The following is a 24,350-nucleotide window of genomic DNA, read 5'->3' on the forward strand; positions in this document are numbered from 1 at the left end:
TCTGAGTCAGACCGGATGCAAGCAATCTGATCTGTAAAATGCTTCATAAACAAGTCAAGTGGATTGCCGAGTGCTCCTCCATCTCATCACGAGGGCCAAACTGTATGAGGTCCTGCACCATTTGAAACAATTCTGCCAGAGGGCACTGTGGAGATGTAATGCAGGCAGAGAAGGAACTTTTTTTCGCCATCAGCCTACAGTATAGGCTCACAATTCAGCTCTAACTTGCAACTGACTGGACTCGGCTCGAGTTCTCCTTCAGCAGTGCTCTAATCGTCACACGCACTGTTTCATCGCCTGCAACTCCCCAGAAAACCCGGAAGCAAGCTTGGCTCAACTGGCCTGAAAAGGGCGCTTAGGAGCAATCATATCAACTACCCAGACTACCTCAATGTTCCATATATCGACCAGGGCATCCACAAGACCACTAGCCATGCCGAACCCGTTTTTAGGTCCGGGGCCGCTGACCCTCAGAAAAATCAGTGTGCTGCACACAAGTGAAAAGCAAAGCAAAGCAAAGCAAAGCAAACCAACCCCCCCCCCAACAAACCCTCACTGACGTAGCCCCTCAGAAGCAGAGAGATACTCCCCACATTCCCCTTACACACCAGAGTCTCGGGGGCCACAGGCCAGTAGATTTTGTGTGCTCCAGTCCTATGGTGGGGTGGTGGGAAGGCTGGAGCCCCAGCCTGGGCTCCCCAATGCTGGGGGGGAACCCTGAGCCTCGGGGGCTGGACCCAGGCAAGCTGGGGGGGGGGGCCGCATCTGGCCCCCGGGCTTTAGGTTTCCCACTTCTGCCTTATGCCTATTTTGGGCCAGACTGTCCAGTAGTATAAGTGGTGTATCCTAAATGAAGCCAATGGAGTTACATGTGTTTATACAAGCTGAAGTTCTAGCCTCCAGAATAGGAAGAATGGTTCTCATAGTTTCATTACTTCTGCTTTGGTTTTGAATGTGAAGAGATAAGTGGGGTGTGGGGGGGGGGGGGGGGGAAGCCATCTACAATTTCAACTCTTAAGAAAAGTTTGGCCAAATTTTGGGTTCATCTTTGGGTCAATTCTTATGTTACTGAAACTGCTTCTTTCCACATACAGCATTTTTATTGCAAAATGTCTAGAAAAGTTTGTAATGTAATTTAAATAAAAAGTGACACATTATTCATAGAATTAATGCAACAGCAGTTACAGTAACAAATCTGAAACCAATATGCCTGTTTCTTCCACTTATGCAACCTAATGAACCACACACTACCAGTGGAACATGGTACTATGCCTCTGGATAGCCTGTCCCATCTAAATAAAAGTTGTTAATACCCATAAGGTATAATTTTTTCTCTCATTAGCTAAATTCAGTTTGACATATGTGAAAAAAAAAACCAAGTATTGCCAATTAAACAAACTCCGCATAAGAGGAGAAATAGTTCTAATAGCTGAAAGCATCTGGAAAAATAACTGTAAAGAAAAATGAAATGGATAGGGAGCTATTACCCTAACCAAAAAAAAGAGGGGGGGGGGGTTGTTCCGACATAGATCTCTTTTATATACTCATCATGTCAAAACACTGACCTTCCTAAATAGGGACTAAAATCACTTAGGGCACATCTGTGCTAGGGATGTTAATTCCCTAGAGATAGTTACTTTAAATCAACAAATAGTCCTATCATCTGAAGAAGTGACCAACACTCTGGTCATCTGAAGAAGTAGGTTGTGCCCACGAAAGCTCATGATACCATCTACATGTTTTGTTAGTCTTTAAAGAGCTACCAGACCATTTGTTGTTTTTTTAAGTTTATCCTGTCCAGACTAACTTGGCTACCCCTCTGAAACTTTCAATCAAGTGAGGGATGTGGGACAAGACACTAAGGGTATGTCTACACTACCACCCTAGTTCGAACTAGGGTGGTAATGTAGGCAACCGGAGTTGCAAATGAAGCCCGGGATTTGAATTTCCCGGGCTTCATTTGCATAAAGCCGGGCGCCGCCATTTTTAAATGTCCGCTAGTGCGGACTCCATGCCGCGCGGCTACACGCGGCACGGACTAGGTAGTTCGGACTAGGAAGCCTAATCCGAACTACCTAGTCCGTGCCATGTGTAGCCGCGCGGCACGGAGTCCGCATTAGCGGACATTTAAAAATGGCGGCGCCCGGCTTTATGCAAATGAAACCCGGGAAATTCAAATCCCGGGCTTCATTTGCAACTCCGGTTGCCTACATTACCACCCTAGTTCGAACTAGGGTGGTAGTGTAGACATACCCTAAGAGCCTTTAAGACCTATTTGAAAGGTCTCAGTTTTAAGTATGCAAGCCATAAGATGGATGGGGGCAGGGGACTGAAAAATACAGAGAATACAGAGGTGGACTCTTTTGAAAAAGTGAAGACACTACTGAATCATTAACATTAGGGCTTGATTTTCAACACCTCAGGAGACAGAGATAGCACACTAATATCTGAATGCTGAATTTGAACACTCCATTGCTAGGTTTGCATGAGCAAATAACCAGTTGAATGCCTAATTGGCCTTGTGTATACACAACTGTAGTATCAGCTAGGGATGTTAGAGTGTAACAAATCGACCGTTTGACTGATAACCTGCTGCTTATTGGTTAATGGTCCGTAACACACTCAGTGGCTCCTGGGGAGGTTGCTTCACTGCACCAAGACAATGAAGCTTCTCCACCACCACCACTCGGGGGGCAAAAACTACTGGCCACGCTCCTGGGGAGGCTTCGCTGTGGGCTCTGCAGTGTTATTAAAGCTTTATACTGCAGAGCCCGTAGCATGTCACTGTTGAGATTTTCAGCAGTCACACAATTACCTATGTAACCAACTTTTAACATTCCTAATGTCAACCCACTACATACAGCCCTAGTTATTTGACCTTTAGAAAGTCAAGCCCTAAACATACTTGGTAGTCTCAGAGTGCTTCGACACTAGCCACTAATCAATTAAATATTACATTAAAACATTCAGGCTACTTTTTTTGCTCAACACAGATTAATAGCTATAGATACCATCTTGGTGAAGCTTAAAGAGGTAAATAAAAGCTAAAATGGTAATAAAGAATACCCTAGAACAGCACAGTTAGTCCTAGTGAAGAAATAGGTTGAACATTTATCCTCTGATTCCTGAGCTTTATTTCCAGTCCCAAGCTGAAGAACTGTAAAGCTTACCTCCTAACACACACTGGAAACCATCCCCACGGTATCCTGCATTACACTGGCAACTGAAGGACCCAGGAGTATTGTAGCAGAAAGCATTTGGGTGACAACGGCTCTGTTGACATTCATCTACATCTGTAAAACAGAAAATCAGGAGAGAAAATTTCTCATGATACAGAATAGCTTACAGATCACAGTTAAGTTGTTCGTTTTGCTTTGGATTCTTTTAAGATGGCAAAGTGGCTTAGAAGCAGAAGTCTCATTTTTTAAAAGTGGCTAACACCCAGGAGCCTAAATTCCTCTGACTTTCAATAGAACTTTAGTTCCTAGGCCACTTTGGTGCTTTTGAAAGTTTTACCTTCATATATAGGTTAGATCAGGGCTACTCAACACACAACCCATGGGCCACATGCAGCCCGCAGCCCATAGCGCATTTGTTTGAGGCCCATGGTGCGGTTTGAGTTTATGTGGGGCTCAACACACGGCCCGCGGATGGGATTCTTTGAACATGGCCTACACTGGCAACATGTTTCAGATGGGCTGGCTGGAACAGACAGGTACAGGGTGTCAGCGTTTCTAGCCCCCAGCGAGGAGGTGCTGGGAGTACTGTGTGAAAGAAGCTATTTGCATATATATTTGCATGTGTATGCAACCACACTTAAGTTGCGGCCCTTGGCATGTGTTGTATCATCGTGGCCCCCGGGGCTTCCAAAGTTGAGTAGCCCTGGGTTCGATTTTTATTAATACAGAGGTAAAATATTCAAAATGTATACAGAAAATTCCAAGAAAAAACACTGTTGAGTTTACTGATAGTTACCTAACCAATTTCCCGTCCCCCAAAATTCTGGATTTCTGAAGCAACAGATCTATAGATTAATGGCTGGCAAGGGTTCCAATGAATACAAATATGGGAAGCTGCCACTTCAATGTTGTCCAATCAGTGTTAAAAAAAGTATGTTACTGCAAGTTGAACCTCCATGGTCTGGCACCCTGAAGACCTGACTGGTCCTGAACTCGGGAATTTGCCGGATAAGAGGAGGTCAAATGCCGTGGCACCCCTGCTCCCAACCACTGGCCCCCAGGCTCCCCTCCCCAAGGGTGCCAAGGCTCTGCTCCCTAAAAGTCCTAGGGCTCTGCTCTGCTGGTTGCCTGGGGCTCCGCTGCAGTCCACAGGGCAGCAGGGCTCCTGGCTGCTGGCCCCCTGCTGCCCAGCTCTTCCCTGATCCCACAACACACCTAGCTCCAGCACACTGGTTTTCCCCTGTGAAAGCTCCAACCTGGGAGCACACACTGGGTCACCGATGATGCCAAAACAGGGAAGTCCAGATTAGGGAGGTTCAACCTGTATTACAAATACGGTGTAACAGGCATGGTGGGCCACATCCACAACTGGTATGAACTGGCATTGCTTTGCACCGATTTACCCCATCTGAGGAGCTGAGCTGTTTTGTTTAGGTGACCATAAACTAATAAATGTTTAATGTTATTGCAACTCTCACTGACGAGCAAAGCTACTTATCAACCATGCGTGTAATGAATGTCTCTTGAACATCCTGGGTTACAAATATTGAAGAGTGACTGTGACGGGGTGAGGCAACCCCGTCACCCCCCGCTAGCGGCAGACAGGGTGGGGGAGCAGAAAAGCGGCGCAGCGGACTCAGCCGCGCTGAGCGCGCCACCGCCCGGCGTTACGCCGCGGCACGGACAGACGCCTGAGGAGGGCGCCTATGTCACGGGCGCGCCGGGGGCGGCCGCTGACGTCACTGCTGCGCTGGGGCATGGCAGTGAGGAGGGCGCCCCGGAAACGGGGCATAAAAGGGAGACCAGGGAAGACATGGGGGGGGGGGGCCCGGAGCAGGGAGACGGGCGACCGGAGGAGACTGGGGGGGGGGCAACCCGCGCACAGCGGAGGAACGCGGGCAGACAGGAGGGGTGAAGGAAGTGCACGCCGAGGGTGCGGCGCGGAGCGAAGGTACGGGAGGGGCCGAGCCCGGCCCGTAAAGGGGGAGGGGCGGAGTGTCTTGGGCCCAGGGTGGGCTGTGGAACCCGTGAGCAGGCGAGTTTGGGGGCACATACCCCGTCTGCTTCCGCAGAGCGTGATACGCTCAGCGTTAGGGCCCTGGGTCGGGGTCCGGAGAGAGGGTGGGCCCAGACCCCCACTCCACCCCGGGCATATAGGGGCAAACACATCGGTCACCAATGTGGGCGACTCATGACAGTGACTTTAAAAAGTAAAGTGAGGGGGTAATAATGGTTGACTGTATATATTTCAGGTAACTTATCAAGACACTTTCTATTTGAAAATCAGAAATAAATGGTTTAAAATCAAACCAAGGCAGAAACCAACTGACTTATTAGCATATATAATAATCACCAAAACTATACTAAACCAATAAATGGTGTTACACACCTACACAGGAGTGTCCATCTCCAGAGAAGCCATCTAGACATGCGCAGATGTAAGAAGAGCCACCCGCATACACACATCGGGCACGCTGAGGAATATCACAGTTGTGTGTGCCCATTACGCAATGGTCAATAGCATGTTCGACAGCTATAAGTTTAGACAAACACAAAGTTAAAAATGAGATTTTACACATTTAAATTGCCCTCTACTTAATTTGTCGTTAGAGATACATTTCAGAGAAAGAAAAGCATTTTTTTTAAAGTATACATTAGAAAGGAACTTTTGGTTTTATGTATCTGTCTGTACTTACTATGTACCTAACAGGACAAAGTCATTTTACTCAGCACCTTGTACATTTGGGCCAAAAATGCACAAATGCTAGCCTCCAAGATATTTTTCCTTTTTACAATCAATCAAGTAGTGGATGAGAAAATGTCAGGAAAACAACCTTGTGCAGCCTATCAACAATGTTGGCTGAACTATCAGTGGAATATACTGGGAATAATTCACAATCCCACTACACTAACCCACAAATGACCCAGGATTGTTGTCACTTGGCAAGAGATGCGAGCTGTGATTCAGTAGGAGCCAAATACATTTGTAGATTAATAGGGAGAAGTTTTGGCTAACTACAGCAGTGATCACACAACCTACTTACAGCTGTGTCTGCTATCACATTTCCTGAAGAGAAACAACAGCTATTCTGTGACCAACACTACTTCTATCTTTCCAGAATTCCCCACTCCTACTTGTTATGTCTAAGATAAGAGGAAGAGGCAAAAAAAACCAAACAACAACAAAATTAAAAATAAATTTTGAATGGGGTGGCATATTTTCCCTTTAAAACCATTCAATATTTACAAGACTGTCCCAAAAGAGAGTCATACATTTTTAACCAAGTTGCATGATTTTTTTTCAAACTTCTGAAGTTTGTAATTTTCTCCAGGCACAGGCATTCAACCCCTAAAAAGATCTATCTAACATCAAACAGGATGAAAATTCCACAAGGGAAATTAATCTGTGTACAAAGAAATCCAGTTTAAATATGCATTCTGTACAACACCCTCAGACAAAGCCAGCTACCATAAAAGTTCAACTTCTGTAAATGGAAATACCTAGAAGGAAGAAAGGGGAAAAACTGTGTGAGCCTGTACTTGCCCAGAGTAGGAAATGCCTGACTATATATTCTTAAATTTAAGTTTCCACCAAGCAGATGTTGAAACAACCAAATATGTAAGAAAGGAAATATTTAATAAAAAGTTACTTAGCAGAGCCAATAAAATTACTTATTTAAAGCTGTCACAGGCTATCAGACATTACACTGCTGACACTAAAATCTTCTCAAAACTCTTGAGGCTTAGTTTTCTTTTTAAGCAGGATTTAGCAGGGTCCTCCATCCCTTCCAACACTCTGCAGTTACAATTCCTTTTTAGCAAGTTTCAGTGGGAACTTCAAGATTCCTAACCTACGTGGAACACTGGTCCACAAAAGCATTAGTAGGACTTGCTCTAAATAGCACATTACACTGTCCAAATGATAAATCTGAGAGTTACACAGAACGACATGCTGATGACAGACCCTTATCTGGACTAAAACAGGAGAGCAAAACATGCTGAATTCTTCCTCTTCCCACTTGCAGATCCTTTTTAGGAAGGAAAGATGTGCCAAAATAGTCTTTTCTAGTCCTAACATAGTAGGAATTTCCAACAGTGTTGAAATATATAGTTCCATAAAAAACATAATACAAGAATAGGAAGGTGGGCCTCTTGAACATTGGTATTTGGGACCTACCCATTATTCCACTCTCCTCATACGGATCTGCAGCCCAGGAGCAGCAGAAGGTTGATAAAAAGGGGGGAGGTGCCAATGGTGCCTGAAGCATCCCTCCCCACATACTACCCCTTCCTTCTCCAGGCTGTGGCACTGCGTCTTCCCCCCGCTTCACCCAATACCCCATCACACACTCACTTCTCTCCTCCCCCGCAATCACTTGTTCTTTCAACTGGTAAAAAGTGGGAGGGGCTATGTGCCCCTAAGCCTACTCCAGTCCCCCGGCTGCAGCCAGCTCATTTCAGGACCCCAGTCCAGCTCTCAGAAACAGAGCAAACAGAAACCTTGCAGTCATAAACCACATTCTGGGATATAGTAACAGGATTGTAATTAGCAAGACACAAGTAGTAATTCTTCTGCTCTACTCTGCACCGATTAGGCCTCAACCTGAGAACTGTGTCTAGTTCTGTGTGCCACATTTCAGGTACGATGTGGACAAACTGGAGAAGGTCCAGAGAAGAGCAACAAAAATGATTAAAGGTCTAGAAAACATGATCTATGAGAGAAGATTGAAAGAACTGAGATTGCTTAGTCTGGAGAAAGAGAAGGGGGACATGATAATAGCTTTCAAGTACCTAAAAGACTGTTACAAGGAGGGAGAAAAATGGACATAATTTGTTCTACACTCTCCTTCCCTGCTACCCAGTGGACCTACATTTTCCTTCGTCTTTCTCTTTCTGATGTATAAGGCTCTATATGCCTCTTTTAATTGTCTTTTATGTCCCTTGCTAGATACAATTCATTTAGGGACGTAGTGTCAAACTCTCGGTTTGCAGGACATCTCTGGCTGGAGCATTTTTTGCAATCTGGGCTGGTGTATTAGGAGGTACCCAATCCTGTTCTCCAAACCCCACTTCTTCCTACCATTATCCCCCCCCTTCATGATTTGCACCCCATTCCCCAAGAGGCACTGCTTTTGGCTTACTGGAGGGGCCTGGAGCAGGGTGGCAACAGTGGTAGCCCCCCCACACACACACACACATTCCCTGCTGGGAGACGGAGAGCAATGGGGGAAGAGGGCGGGATGATGGCAGGAAGGGGCAAGTTTTGTGGGCACAGGTTCGGTTCATGCCTCCCACCCCCCACCACCAGGGCTGGATTTGTGAAAATGCTGTCTGGAGATGGCTGATGGGCTGTGAGTTCGAGGCCCCTGATTTAGGGCTTTAGTCTTTCAGATTTTGTCCCTACATGTTTGTGTTACTCTTTTGTACTAATCCATAAAATAATTTCTCCGTTTCCATTTTTTTGGGTAAAATTATCTTTAACTTTCAAGTCAATTAAGAGATCGTAATGCAGCCATATTGGTCTCTTAATATTCTTTTTTCTTTGCAGTGGAATAGTTGAAGCTGTGCCTTTAATATGGTCTTTTTGAGAAACGGTCTCTCTCCTGAATTCCTTCCTTTTTTTTTCTTGGAAGGAAAAATCTATGGAAACTTATTTACTAGTTCGAATTTATTAAAAGTCTGCATTAGACTTCAAAAAAAGCAATCTAATCCAATCCATGGAGTAGGAAGGTGATTTTACTTCTGCATACAGTATTTGTCAGTCTGATACTGGAATATTGCATAAAATTATGCGGTCCATATTTTAAAGAGCATGTTGAATAATTGTATGTCTCTTTCTTACAACCTTTCCCTTTTTTAAAGGGCCGCTAGATAAAATGCCTTACAAAGCTCAAACTGTTTTGCTTATCAAAAAGATTATTAGGAGTGGCTTAATTACAGTGTACCTAAACAGGGAAAAAGCAGTGGATACTAAAAGGCTCTTTGAACTGTGAAAGCAGGACACACCCACAACATTATAAGAATTCTTTGAAAGTTACTTTTAAGTGAGTTGCCCAAAATAACAGGAAGCCAGTGGCAGCGCCAGAAACAGAACCAGGAAACTTGACTCCCAAGTCTGTGCTCTATGTAATGGTTCACATTACCCAAAACATGCTAGTACACAATTCAAGAAAATCTGGAACTAAAAAAAAATACAGGACTATGTAGCACTTTAAAGACTAACAAGATGGTTTATTAGAACTTACCCACACAAGTCCGTCCATCAGGTGAAAACTGATAGCCATCAACACACTCACATCGGAAAGTTCCTGGATGGTTATTACAGACTGCATTGCCGCCACACACTGTGGGTTGCTCTCTGCACTCATCAACATCTACAGAGTGTTATAAAGAGTCCAGTTATTACAAAAAGTAGTAACAATGTAGATCCTGGAAAGAAGGGCATCCCACAACTACGGATTAATAAATGGCCCCCATCAGTGATATTGCTATCGTATAATAAAACACATTTAAAAAACAAATCCATACACATATTATGTTGTTATTCTTTAACATTTAAGAGATATTCAGGAACTTCCCACACATCAATAAAAGTTCCTTTTCTAAGCAGAGACGATGGCACAAAGCTATAGCGGTAAAGTTTATCACTAATTTACAATTGGATTCAACTAACAATTCCTGATGTAACTTTTAAGTTAAATATTTTTAAAATGATATCTGCTGTAGTTCATATATGTGCTATGTACAGCAGGAGCATCACAAGTTATGCTAGAGGCTTTTTACTTGTGGAGGACTTGCATAATAAATTTACTGCATGAAAATGTCAAAAAAAGCACACATTTAGAAAATAAAATGGAGTAATATTGTATTAAAATGTGTCATATAGCAGCTACCAACTACAGTTTAAACTAAATTTAACATGCAGAGGACCTGTACAGATGTGATATTGAGCCATAACATGTAACTGTACGTCATGCATTCTCGGCTTTGTATGATCAGGTTTTATAGATCGCCAGCCAGGAGGTGCTAGTCTAGGCATCTGTGGAATTTCTAATGTGACAACCATATGTAGGAGGGACTAAATTATGAGTCAAACAAAATACAGTATCACAGTTTAGCTTTGTGTGCTTAATAACACACAATAAGTTACAATAAGTTATCCAGTATAAAATAGTTATTACTCTGTAAGTGATACATTAAGCTGCAGAGTCTTGTGAAATACTTAAGATGTGACATTTTAGACAACAGAAATGTAACACAACTGACAAGAACAGATTTCTTTTTAGAGTCCTCTAACAATACGCAGACTACAGGCAGTCCCCAGGTTACGTACAAGATAGGGACTGTAGATTTGTTCTTAAGTTGAATTTGTATGTAAGTCGGAACTGGCGTCCAGATTCAGCCGCTGCTGAAACTGACCAGCGGCTGACTACAGGAAGCCCGAGGCAGAGTTGCTCTGCCCTGGGCTTCCTGGAATCAGCCACTGATCAGTTTCAACAGCGGCTGAATTTGGACGCCTGGTACAGAGCAGCTGGGGCGCTGCCGGGTAGGTCCCCACAGCGCCGCACTTCAGCGCTGCAGGGACCAACCCGGCAGCACCCCAGCTGCTCTACCCCAGGTGTCCCCGTCAGCCGCTGCTGAAACTGATCAGCGGCTGATTCCAGGAAGCCCGGGGCAGAGCAACTCTGCCTCGGGCTTCCTGTAGTCAGCCGCTGGTCAGTTTCAGCAGTGGCTGTCTTGGGGACGCCTGGGGCAGAGCAGCTGGGGTGCTGCCGGGTTGGTCCAGTAGCGCCGAGGAGTGGCGCTGCGGGACCAACCCGGCAGCGCCCCAGCTGCTCTACCCCAGGCGTCTCGGCGAGAAAAGCCTGGTCTGCTGGGGGGGAGGGGGCGCACCAGCTGCGCCCCCCGCCCCCAGCAGACCAGTGAGATGCGGGTGGCAGGATTGCCGAGACGCGCCGCAGTCCCGCCCGCATCCTCCGCGGCTTTGCTCCGCGTCTCCCTGGTCTGCTGGGGGGGGGTCTCCCCCCAGCAGACCAGGGAGACACGGAGCAAAGCCGCAGAGGACGCGGGCAGTGGGACAGCCCAGACAGATATATTTAATTATTAACCAAGAGGAGGAGAAGGAGACACACTTTTAAAATTACATAATTACACATTTAATAGTTTCTGGAAGTGAAAATGTTATCAGAGCCAGAAAGCAAGTGTAATCCAAAGACCATTGTTATAAAAGATGAGAGGGAAAATTTCTTAAGCCTTACAATGCAATGTTTACAGTGGCTGGCCTGGGCTTAAAAAAAAAAATCAGGACAGTTGCAAAGATTTTGGACTGCACATTGAAACTAACTATTTTTCTACATTTACACCAAGTTGTATTAGAGATACCACAACTTTTCTTTACTCTAGAAAAACTCTTATAGTATTGGCTTAGTATTGGCTATTAGCCCATGTTTTCCCAGTCAACAACAGCTTAGACGGCATAAGGATCCAGTGAACCAAGAGGAATGGAGACAGACTACACAGCCCAAACAAATTAATTTAACAATGATTAATTAACTCTATTGTGGCTCAATCATGTTGTAACACAGTTTGTCCAGACCCTGTTGATTGGTGCAAACTGCACTATAATTGTACAACTGCACTTCATCTTCATACATATCCCCAAACTGGCATCTGTGACAGACCGGGAGGGGTCTGAGCACCGCGGAGGACGTCCACTCAGGGCGAATAGCTCAAAACTCAGGGTTCCTTACAGCCCCAGACTGGAGACCTTTCAAACAGATCACAAACCAGTCACTCTGAGCATTCCAGCTGCCAATCTGACCAGCCAGAAACCTCACGAGCAAAACCCCTTTGACACCCTAGCTCTTCCTGTGTCCCCATCAGCCCCGGGCCTGCTCGCAGGTGAGGGGTTATAGAATCCAATCTCACCTACCCCGAACGGGTTCTTCCGGTCCCAAGAAACCAGTCACAGGTCCCAATCAATTTACACCCTGGATCTTACCCACAAGATCAACTGAGCCAATCCTTTAGAATCTATAATCTAAAGGTCTATTACTAAAAGAAAGAAAAGCATGAGAGTAGGGTTGTTAAGGAGAATACATTACATGCATCGAATCACCAAGTTCTCAAAGGGAAATACATTACATGCATCAAATCACCAAGTTCTCAGTGCAGGCTCTTAGCAGAGATGTTGTAAACGGATATCTTATAAGTCTCTGATGTACATCCTATGTCAGGATGGGTCCACGGTTCTTTCCAACTCGTTGTTCCCTGCAAGGCTGCATCTAGTATCAGGAGCTGAACTGAAGACAAGATGGACGTTGCCACATGGCACTTATATACCTCTCCTGGCATCCTTCTGGCCAAAGCAGGTCACGTGGTCGAGCGACCTATCTCTGGTTCACATGCTGGCAGCCTTATGCCCTTGCAAGTTTGCAGGTATCAGTCACATTCCTCAGGTGTGTATTGGCACCTAGAAATTCATTGTTTCCTTGCTAATTAGCATAGCCACTGGCTGAACATTCTTTGCCTATCGCTCTGTCTCAGACAGAGAATTTTCCAGCATCAAAACAGAGTACATATTTATAACTCCACATATAGATATTATACAAGTACATGAATGGCATATACAGAATCAGTAGAACATAAGCTTTCATTTAACACCTCACACGACCCCCTTTGTACAGACCCCCTGCCCGCCATGGGTGCAACAGTGATTTTTAGAATCCAATTCAGCCGGTCCCCGAGTTACAAACTCATTGACTTACGACTGTTCGTATTTATGATCAATCTCCTATACAGCCAGTCCCCGAGTTACGAACGAAATCCGCACTTACAAACAGCACGGCCATTCGTAAGTGAATGTAAGCCGTCTCACGAAAAGATCGAGTTAAGACCTAGTGTTTGGTATGTAACTCGTTCGTAAGTCGGGGACCGGCTGTAACGTGACACCCCCAACACAAAATTGATGCAGGAAGTGATGCCAGTAACATCACTGGGGGCATCACAGGCCTCCCCATATCTTGGCTCTGTGTTATTACACGTTCTAATCCAAAATTAGAAACCACAGTACAGAACTAGACAAGTGTATGAAAACCAAATTTGACTAAAATAGGCTTCCTCATTGCAAGGCCTGTCACAGCAACAACCATGTCCTTGCACTGTTTTACAAACCCAAGGTAAAACTTGGTAAAAACCATGGCTAATTGGATCTGCTTTTGCAGCAGGAGCCCCATGTGTATCATGTGATCTTGCCCAGAGCCAAAGAAAATAGTAAATGTATCCATCCCAACTCTGGCAACTCGCTGCAGTCAAATTAACATTGTGTTAATGTAGGTATTCTCATCCCCCACAGTGTAGGCATCTTGGCCTTAGCCATGAAAACAAAATGGAAGCGTGCCTCAGTTTCCCTTTCCACACAGCACCTTCTGGCCAGAACCTTTTTCCTGTAAGAAGTTCCCAGATAAGTTACAGGTATCAACCATGAAATATCAACATTCTAAGGTCTTTTAACATACAATTTGTCATTTGGTACATTTATTGACAGGTGCCATGGTTTTTCCAAAACATCACACACATTGTATATTTTTACAATTTTCGGTAACCACAGCACACTGGTTACAAAAGTTAATATGAGTAATAGGAACAAATCCATATCCAGTGTACACTGACAGTATTTTCTCTCATGCCACATTTTTGGCTCCATACCATTGTAGTTTTGGCCCTTCAGGTTTAAACTGTGATTTTCCTTTGCCAAAGCAAGTTTTGCCCTTTCCCCTGTCCTGTGGGCTCAAAACCTGGCTTGACAAAGACAAAGGGCTGTCTGGGTGTGTCTCCCTTGCCCACAATGGCCATGGAATTCTCTCCTTCCCCCAATCAGTGGGGTAACAACAATAAGCGGTAGACTCACAAATCTCTCATCCTTCCATCTCTAACCTCTGTTTCCACATGGAACCAGATATCAAATTCCCTGATCGATTACAAGTGTCCACAGTGTCCAGAGATGGGAGCTTAACTGCCGTTTCCTGTATTATAGAGAGAGTAACCACAGAGCTGTACTGCTCTGCAGACTTGTCTACATAGTCCTTCCCATGAACCTGACACACACACTGTCCACTCTCATCTTCAACCTGGGAACAATCCTGTCCCAAAAACCCTGACTTCCCAGCAAGCTGGTCACACAGTCACTTGATTCCTGCCTCATTTGTAACAATCCTCAGTCCCTCTGAGACCTCTCCACAATCCTCCACATTGGATATTTCTAGATCCAAGTCAGTGGAGTCACTGTTAACAGACAAATTCTGACCATCAGGCACTGAAACAAGTATCGCATACATCAAACTGTTGCCTTTTACAGGCAGAGCTTTCCCTTGAAGGCCTTCTCCAAGCAAGGCACTGTCATCTCTCTCAGTCACTGCCAACTGCTTGCTAAAAGCACTGCAAGGACCCTCATTCCATGAGGAGTAACGGTAGTTCGGACTAGGAAGCCTAGTCCGAACTACCTAGTTCGTGCCGCGTGTAGCCGCGCGGCACGGGGTTCGAACGAGCAGGGATTTAAAAACGGCGGCGCCCAGTTTACGCAAATGAAGCCCGGGAAATTCAAATCCCGGGCTTCATTTGCAAGTGCGGTATGCCTACATTACCCCGCTGGTTCGAACTAGTGGGGTAGTGTAGACATACCCCTAGAGACAGTCTCTCCCTTGTCCCAACACCCCTGGCTATTCTCAGGCACACAGCTAGCGACTGAGACAGCTTCTTTCACTGACACACTGCTCTTCTCAGCAGCCAAACTGCCAGCTTGCACACACTGTGGCTGCTCACACTGTGCTCCATCACACAACTCACTTCCAGCTTGTGCAGGTTCAGACTCACAAGCATCACCAGCTAATGATCTATCACCTTTCAGAACTTTATCTTGTTCCACAGTGAGGAATCTCTGGCCATCCCCTGCAACCTGCTCCAGGGAAGCGTTGCCCTGAGTCCTGGGGTCCCCCTGCCCTGCTTCTGACTCCAGCCTCACCCTTGAGACATCAGACAGGCACCCAAAACCCTCACTCACAGAGACACACAACTATTTCCCTCAGGCAAACATTTAGGGTATGTCTAGACTACCCGACATAGTAAATGAAGTGGGGATTTAAATATCACCCGCTTCATTAGAATAAAAATGGCCGCCTCGTTGTGCCGGCTCAGCTGTTTGTCGGCATGAACCGGCAGTCAAGACGGGGATCGGTTGGCAAGGAAAGCCTTTGCTGACTGATCCTGTAAACCTCGTTGCACGAGGCATAAGGGATTGGTCGGCAAAGGCTTTCCTTGCTGACCGATCCCCGTCTTGACTGCTGGTTTGTGCCAACAAACAGCTGAGCCGGCACAACGCAGCGGCCATTTTTATTCTAATGAAGCGGGGGATATTTAAATCCCCACTTCATTGACTATGTCTAATTTACATGCCTCTGGCGACAGAGGCATGTAGTCTAGACATACCCTTAGAGACACTGGTTATAGTAGGATCCACTAGCCACAGACAACTGCCCAGAATCACATGCACCTCCTTCATAAAACTCCCTGTTAGCTACAGGTAATACTGAAGAGTTGCATTCATACATGCTTTCGGGCTGGGTTACAACATCAGCTGGGTTAAAAACATCTGCCATGTCATGGTCACACCACAAACCCACACGGTTATATATCGAACTCCCAGGAAGATACAGTCTCTTTTCTTCTTCTATTCTCCTAAACTGAAGTTCAAGTCTGGCAGTTTTCCCCTTGTCTTGTCTGATTTATCTGTCTGACTCTGCCATCCTCCTTGAATGTTCTTGATCTAGCTTCTGCCTTCTCTGCTCAGCTAGCAGACGAAAATTCCTCCAGTTCTTGTTTATATTTAAGTTGCATTCTTCTCATTGGATCCTGCAATCTCATTTCTTCTGCAGCATTTCTGGCCACTAACAAAGACCTCAGTTCTGGCTTAGAAGCTTCCTCACTAAAGGCAATGCCTCCCTCCAAGCACAAGGCTTCCAGAGCCGCTCTGTCCAGACTTTCACAATGTTGCTGATTCATTGCAGCCACTCTTTAACCAAACAAACTCTCAATACCAAAAATCAAATTTAGAACAGCGTGGGGTCCTGATCCAAAGCTTAAATGACCAAGATCTGTGGATCCTGCCGACTACGTCACTGAGACGGACCGGGACAGGTCTGGGCACAGCTGAGGGCTTCCGCTCAGGGCAAATAGCTCAAAACTCGGTGCTCCTTACAGCCCCAGACTGGAGACCTTCCAAACAGGTCACAAACCAGTCATGCCAAGCACGCCAGCTGCCAATCTGGCCAGCCAGAAGCCTCACAAGCAAAACCCCTCTGACAACCCAGCTTTTCCTGTGCCCCTATCAGCCCCGGGCCTGCACACAGGTGAGAGGTTGTAGAACCCAATCTCACCTACCCCGAACGGGTTCTTCTGGTCCCAAGAAACCAGCCACAGGTCCCAATCAATTTACACCCTGGATCTTACCCACAAGATCAACTGAGCCAATCCTTTAGAATCTACAATCTAAAGGTTTATTACTAAGAGAAAGAAAAGCATGAGAGTAAGGTTGTTAAGGAGAATTCATTACATGCATCAAATCACCAAGTTCTCAGTGCAGGCTCTTAGCAGAGATGTTATAAACTGATATCTTATAAATCTCTGATGTACATCCTATGTCAGGATGGGTCCACGGTTCTTTCCAGCTCGTTGTTCCCTGCAAGGCTGCATCTAGTATCAGGAGCTGAACTAAAGACAAGATGGACGTTGCCACATGGCACTTATATACCTCTCCTGGCATCCTTCTGGCCAAAGCAGGTCACGTGGTCGAGCGACCTATCTCTGTTTCACATGCTGGCAGCCATTATGCCCTCGCTGGTTTGCAGGTATCAGTCACATTCCTCAGGTGTGTATTGGCACCTAGAAATTCATTGTTTCCTTGCTAATTAGCATAGCCACTGGCTGAACATTCTTTGCCCATTGCTCTGTCTCAGACAGAGAATTTTCCAGAATCAAAACAGAGTACATATTTATAACTCCACATACAGATATTATACAAGTACATGAATAGCATATACAGAATCAGTAGAACATAAGCTTTCATTTTGTACAGACCCCCTTTGTACAGACTTTTGGGGCAAACACCCCCCCACACCCTGGGTTCAACAGTGATCTTTAGAATCCAATTCAGCCGGTCCCCAAGTTACGAACTCATTGACTTGAATGAGTACATGAATGAGTACTTTCATTTAATACCTCACACGACCCCTATGTACACACTTTTGGGGCAAACACTCCACCCCCATGGGTGCAACAGTGATCTTTAGAATCCAATAACATGACAGCTTCCATTACTAATTAAGCCTACTGCATAAAATAACAAAGATTGGATTCTGGACTGGGCCTTTTGAAGACAACAAACTGCTATTGATTTCAATATCAACTGCTTTGATTAAGGTCACTGAAGCATTTGTTATAGGCTGTCTGTGAACAGAAAAAAGCAGTATTTTTTGGAATATGCTATGCATGTAGGATTGGTAGCTGAGAAATAAACGTGTTGGGTTTTAAAAGGTAAATATATTACAAAATTTCTGTCAACCATTATGAAATTCTAATATACACATAAACTAAGGAAAGAGTCTATGTAATTATTTTGAATGGTCTTCTTCCGCTACTATGAAAAAATGCATAGTGGGGGAAAAAAAAATTAAAATGTAGTATTGAATTTTTTTTGTACAATAGCAGCACTCAAGACTCCAATCACCTTTGGAATCCTTAGTGTGAGGCATTGTACAAAACACATTGTGAAAGAATAAGAGCGCCTTAGAGAGCTTTACAGAACCATATTCCAAGCAAGATTAAAATAATGCTTTAATAGTTTAGGCCAAAAAGGCTGGTTTTGAGAGCTGATATATTCTATGTATGACAATCTACACAAGAAATCATTCTGATGCATCGACGTTTCTCCTACCGTAACAAGCACGTCCATCTCCACGGAAGCCTATAGAGCATTCACAGGTGAACTGATTTCCTGTTCCTGGACGACACACTGCATTGGTGTCACAGCCATGGGTACCAGTGTAGCAAGGATTCCGGCTGATATCAGCAGAACCATCTGTTAAGAGAGATGGTATTTAGAAGAAGCTAAAATGAAGCCAAGTTAAATTTAACTAGCTGACAAACAGTTTCTTAGCTACTGCCCAAACTGAAAAGTAAGCTTGAATGTAACATTCTTGCAGCAATAGGAGGTCTGAGGCAGAGACTTAGAAGAGGTTGCTTATAAGTGCTGTATGAGAGGGTGCCAGTTCTGAGCTAATGTACTCATCAGAGAAGGCGGTCTATAGTTGATTTCTAGGTCAACCTCAAAACATGCCTTTTACCTCAAATATGACAGTACAAGGTCTTCCCAAGAACTTCTACAGGTTGAACCTCTCTAGTCCGGCACCCCCGGGACCTATTTGTGCCAAACCAGAGAATTTACTGGACCAAAGGAGGTCAATATTGTCTATCAGCATTACCAACACTTCCACAGCTTACTGGGCTCTTAGAATTTTTTTAGGGGTAAATTAGACCTAAATAACTGCACAGAACACTGAGAGCCAGGATTGGTGGCTGCAAACAAACTTTATGCGACCACGGGAAACTTGGCCACACCCATGATAAGTGCACATCTGGGTAACCAAAATCATGCTGGACCATGGATGTTGCCAGACCAGAGAGTGCTCAACTAGAAAGGTTCAAACTGTACAAAGGAACATGGATAATTATAAAAATAATACAGATAACACTTCACACAGGAAAAGCCCTCAGAAAATTACACATATATAATTAAAAGGCAAGGTTAAGTCAAATCACGTGTACAGTTACCTTCCTCTTGAGTCTCTAAATTGCATTGTTTTGTTGGAGTTGGGGGTGTTCTTTTTCTAGTAGGCATGGATGCCTTATTTCTACCTATAAACTTTCTATCAAAAACTAAACACACCAAATTTTATCTTCATTCAAACGTAATTTAATTCCTGCAAAAAAGAACTTCACTAACTTGTCATTAAATGTGCCCATATTTATCAACTTTGCACACAAATCTTTTTAAAAAATTTCAGATTTAAAACAAAAATTAAAACCATACATATAAACAAGTTCATCATTTGAGTCAAATAAAACTTTTGGTATAATTGGCTACTGCACATTGTCCAGAAATGAAATTATATGACTGGCTGAATGATGGGTCTTGGAAACTAACTTCTGTTTAATGGCACATGGTTCATTTTAGTAGCAATGGGTTTGAGCTTCTATGCAGTATTTAAAAAAATGATTCACTGATGACAGAAAGTTATTCATTTTAAAGGTAATATGTACATGAGATAACTGAAAACCCTCCATGGATATATTACAGGTTGGACCACCCTGGTCCAGCACCGTCGGGACCAAATGAGAAATTTGCTGGACCAAGGGAGGTTTCCCTTGGTGCCAGCCAGCCCCCTGTCTCTGTCCCCCTCTATTCCCTCCCTAGCCATCATGTTTGTTATGCTGCCATTGCCCCTCTCCTCAGCTCCGGGCTGACATGGGCAGCCAAGGTTTTCCGGGCCCCAGCACTAGCCTCGTGCTGCCATGGATGGCCAGGTTTCCCCAGCTCCATGCTGCCATGGGTGGCTGGGATTCTCCAGCCCCCAGTTCTGTGCTGCTGCGGAGGCTTCTTTGCCCTCGACCCCGCACTGTGCGAGTGGCTAAAGCTCTCCGGCCATGCACTGCTGCATTCTGCTGGATTTCTCCAGCCCTGCACTGCTGAGGATAGCCAGGTTTCCCTGGCTCTGCACTGCCATGTGCTGCCAGTCTTCTTCTGCAACCAGCCCCATGCTGCTGCAGGTGGAAGGAGTTCTCCAGCCCCTGGCTCCACACTACTGTGGGCGGCCAAGGTTCCCTGGCGCCACACTGTTGCAGGCTGCTGGGGTTCTACGGCCCCAGCACTACTATGGGGCTCCTCCAGCCGTGTTGCCCTTCCTCCTCCCAACCCTGACTGAGCTGATGGTCTTCCTGCCATTAGGCTCCTGGGCTCTCTGGTTCAGGAGCTACCGTGGTCCTGCCAGACCAGACAGTGCTGGATGTTAGAGTAAGGACAATACAAAAATTGGTATTTTCATGAAGGTCAATAGGTATTAGGTGCTCAATTAATAAGAGATCCTTGTGGACCTATGTTAAAAAAGGTTAATAGACATTCTGAATTCCAGGTAAATAACACAACTATACTGGGCTGCTGACTTGGTGTGCTCCTGGCAGTCACAGGGCTGGCTGGGGGGGTGAGATAGGCCAGCGTAGTGTACTCTGGGTAATGCTAAGGGCTGCCTGAGGCCCCATTCCTTCTAGGAGTACAAAGCAGCCCTCCTCCCCACCCCCCACACACACACCTTGCCTAGGGGCCTGGTGAGTCTGTTGGCCCATCTATATAATCTATTTCATTAACATTCACCTAATGCAAACTCAAATATAAAGGAGCTTGTCTCCCACAATCCAAGCCCCAAAAAGAGAAAATGAAGAATTACCACTATACTTACCACTGACCGGGCCAATTGAGTTGCTCATAGCATATCGCAGAATTTGTTCATCCCTATTATACAGGACAAAGACGCTGTCGACTGATAGCTGCTGCGTGGCAGAAACAGCATGATATGAGTCATCATGAATGCATTCTTTGAATGAGATGGTTTGTCGCCACTGGTAGGCTACAGTGTAGGAGGGAGAAATCCCATCTCGTTCTGGTTCTGTCACTGTGTACTCCCTAGTAGAAGATGATGTGATCACTGAAATACAATAAATATCACATGGATATGAGAGGAAAGGGAAAGTACAAAACCCATTTCCATCTGCAAATATGGATCAAAGGCAGGATAGTAATAAACAGAATTTTATAGGCAATGCCCTGTTTTTCTAATCGAAGGAAGGAAATTTGACTAGGATTTGGTCTATCTTTTGTTTCCACATATCAAAGTATAACAACGTGCTAAGACTACTATATATTTGAGAGAGATTGTATGTGAGCGAGTGAGTGAGTGAGGTTGTTCAAGAACTCCTCCTAAACAGTAAGAATTGGGACTACCAAATTTGGCATGCAGATTCCTCCGATCATAAATTAAAGCAAATTTAGGATTCGGTTGTGCCAGGACAATGGGGTATAACTGGAATTCAACTGTTTCTAATCAAATGGAAAAGGAGGTGCCTGCTAGCAGGAGACGGTCATGCTGTCGAATGGCCCCAGGGGGGTGGTCGCACCAGGAACAGAGTGCTTGAGGACAGGGCTTTGGCTGTTGCTGGCCACCATACTTGGTGGCCCCTGCTGCCCCAGCCAGCCCCAGGGATGCGCCGGCTAGCCACTGTGGCTCCCACCATCCCGGCCGACCACAGCTCCAGGGGCGGTGAGCCAGGCAGCATGATTTCTTCTGCCTCAGCCAGCCCTGGGGAGCCACTGCTCACTCCATATGGTCCTCACTGCCCTGGCTAACCCTGGCTCCAAAGCCAGGAGGTTGGCCAGCGCAATCCCCACCACCCCAGGGAGCTGCCACCCATCCAGGACAGCCTGGGTTTGGAGGTGGTGGGCGAGGCAGTGTGGCCCCCACCATGCCAGGCAGTCCTGGGGAGCTCTCACCTGGCCAGCTTGGTGGCGACTCCTCACAACCCAACCTCCTGCCCTAAGCCCCCCAACACACAACCGCCTGCCCTGCCTCCCCTCCATTTCTGCCCAGAGCTCCCCACCGCCTGCACTGACTCCTGCACCTCCCACCTCAAGCCCACACAAGGACCCTAGCAATGGCAGGTAGATCCTCCAGTATTTATCTAAACATAACTTAGCAAACGTGTACAGTTGGTAAGATACGAAGAATAAGAAAATTCAGTTTAAGAAATGTATTTCACCAAAACAAGCCACTGAATGTGCAAAAATCTAAGAACAGCAGCCCCTAATATCAAAACCATTTGTTCTTTTTCATTGTAAGGTGTTACCTTGATTTTCTGACAAAATCTTGAATAAACTATCACATTTGCACTTTCCATAGTATTTTTCTGCATGGGGGAAAACAGACAAAGGCTGTGATCCTTTAAGCAAGTTTGCCTGGATGAACTGTAATACCCAACCCCCTCTGAAGTCAGTGGAGCGCTAAATGGGTATAGGGCTCTACCTTCATGGATCTGCTTGCAGAATTTGTGTCAAAGATGAATTCCTGATAATTGGCAGTCCATTATTCAGGCAAGTCAAGTGTGCTATAATAAGCTTCTTCAAGGAGTGTCAAGGTAAGTAAATAGGCTGTCATTGTCACTGGTGAAATAAGCAGCTATTTATGATCAAAAGGTCTAATTTAGCAGACATATATTTCTGCGGTTCTGGAAGGAGGAAGATAAAAAGAGTAGATGGGGTGGCACAAGTAATTGGAAATGGAAAAAACAGACTCTTGCTTCCAGGTTGGTTGTTCGTATCCTGCCCAAATCCAGTGACAGATAGTTATGACTGCCAGATAACTGGTCAGTGACCAATGTGAACTGATACATAGGTCTCAATCCAGTTCTTAGTGGAGTGTTGCACACATTGCAAAAAGCCTAAAAAATTACAGGCACAGCTAATGGTAGTCTTAGGAAAGAGACTGAGGACTGAATACGCTGAAAAACACAAATTACCCTCTCCTTTTGAACCTTCTAGATCAGAGAAACTTTAGTAAGAAGTGCAGATTTGTACTGCTGCTGTCTACATTGCATCAGCTTGTAGATAAAAGAAAGGCCCCTACACTGTCTCTTGAGCTGTCAATCCAACATTGTTGGACACCACACCACTAAAAAAAAAAAAAAAAAAAAAATCTCACATGAGACTAAGAAAATGCAATTTTCAAAAATAAAGGTTAGAAATAAATGTTTAAAAAGTAAAAAGGTAATGTATATATTACACCAGTCACATACTAAAGAGCCAAAGAACAAGTATATATTAGTAAACTCTGCACTGAAAATAGATATGAACCTACAACAGGCAGTTCCCTTTAGGTTTTTATTTTCCATTCTGAGGAATATGGTTGATATCAACTCCATTAAATCACATTGCCTCTTACCAGAACTAGAAGAGTGATAGAGCTCATTGTATGGTTCTATGTGGACTGATGCACCAAATGGGATCTCAGGTATTTTGCCCTCCATGTCAGTGCTGATTGTAAGATGACCATGTTCATCAATTCCACTGAACTTTTGTTTGATAACCAACTTCTCATTACTGCTAAGGAAGGTAACTTCAGCTTGCCGAGTAAACTCACCACCTAGAAGTCAAGATTAGGTAAACCATGAGTTAGTTTGAATCCTTTTAACCAAACTGTTGCCCTCTACGCTTAAAAAAATATATATATATATTTTCTCCAAGATATTATGCAAGATTTTCTAATAGATCATCTTCTGCATATAAAGGAAAAATACAGTTCAAGAAATAGCCATTGACACACTAGTCCTAAGTACAGTAAAATAACTCAAACTTTTTAAGCATTTGACATCTTGAACTGCAAATAAGACAAAAGAGAAGATTTCATATCAAAAGAAGAGTTGAGGAAGACCCAAAATATACAATAGTGGGTCTTATGTGTGTTATAGCTAAAAAGTGGTTTAATTTTTTAGCAGAAAATACTGTATTTCTATTAAGAGTGCACTTAGATCTAAAACAGATCGTTTTTTTTAATTTCCCAAATAAAAAAATTTGAAATATACATTATAAATTCCTGAACTAGCTTTGAAGAAATAAAAAATACACAAAAACAAAACAACAAAAAAGAACAAAATTATATATGCAATTAACATACTGATGAGGTTGACAAAATTCATATCACAGAATTGAAAAGTCTAAAATAAAAAAAATGTATAAGTTTCTAAATCAGATTACACTGGGTCTGAGTGGCAGAATTTGAATCAGTCCAAAAATTCAGGCTCATCTCTAATTATATGTAGTACTGAATTACAAAAAATATTTCTGAAATATGCAGGAATTTTAACAAAACAAAATAGAACAAAAAACCTCAGTGAATCTCTCGCTTGCTAAAACTTCAGTTCAAGATTCTGCATTTTCCCTGCAGCACTTCCCCAGATGGTATCATTAGCACCTAAAGCCTAACATATTTAGGTATTCACAGGGCCAGATTTTCATTG

The 24,350-nt window shown here is 44.4% G+C and overlaps 1 protein-coding gene across 1 annotated transcript in view; it reads right to left on the reverse strand.

Annotated features, from left to right (window-relative positions):
* NID1 (nidogen 1) overlaps nt 1-24,350 on the reverse strand; it is a 95,537-nt gene that overhangs the window by 40,271 nt on the left and 30,916 nt on the right. The window contains exons 7-12 of the mRNA XM_075924803.1: nt 23,276-23,476; nt 20,744-20,989; nt 18,166-18,309; nt 9,425-9,553; nt 5,569-5,712; nt 3,171-3,293 (exon numbers count right to left, since the gene is read on the reverse strand). Coding sequence (XP_075780918.1) covers nt 3,171-3,293; nt 5,569-5,712; nt 9,425-9,553; nt 18,166-18,309; nt 20,744-20,989; nt 23,276-23,476 — 987 coding nt within the window. The remainder of the gene's footprint in view (nt 1-3,170; nt 3,294-5,568; nt 5,713-9,424; nt 9,554-18,165; nt 18,310-20,743; nt 20,990-23,275; nt 23,477-24,350) is intronic.

The sequence above is a fragment of the Pelodiscus sinensis genome, chromosome 3 (assembly GCF_049634645.1).
Source record: "Pelodiscus sinensis isolate JC-2024 chromosome 3, ASM4963464v1, whole genome shotgun sequence".
Classification (NCBI taxonomy): Eukaryota; Metazoa; Chordata; order Testudines; family Trionychidae; genus Pelodiscus; species Pelodiscus sinensis.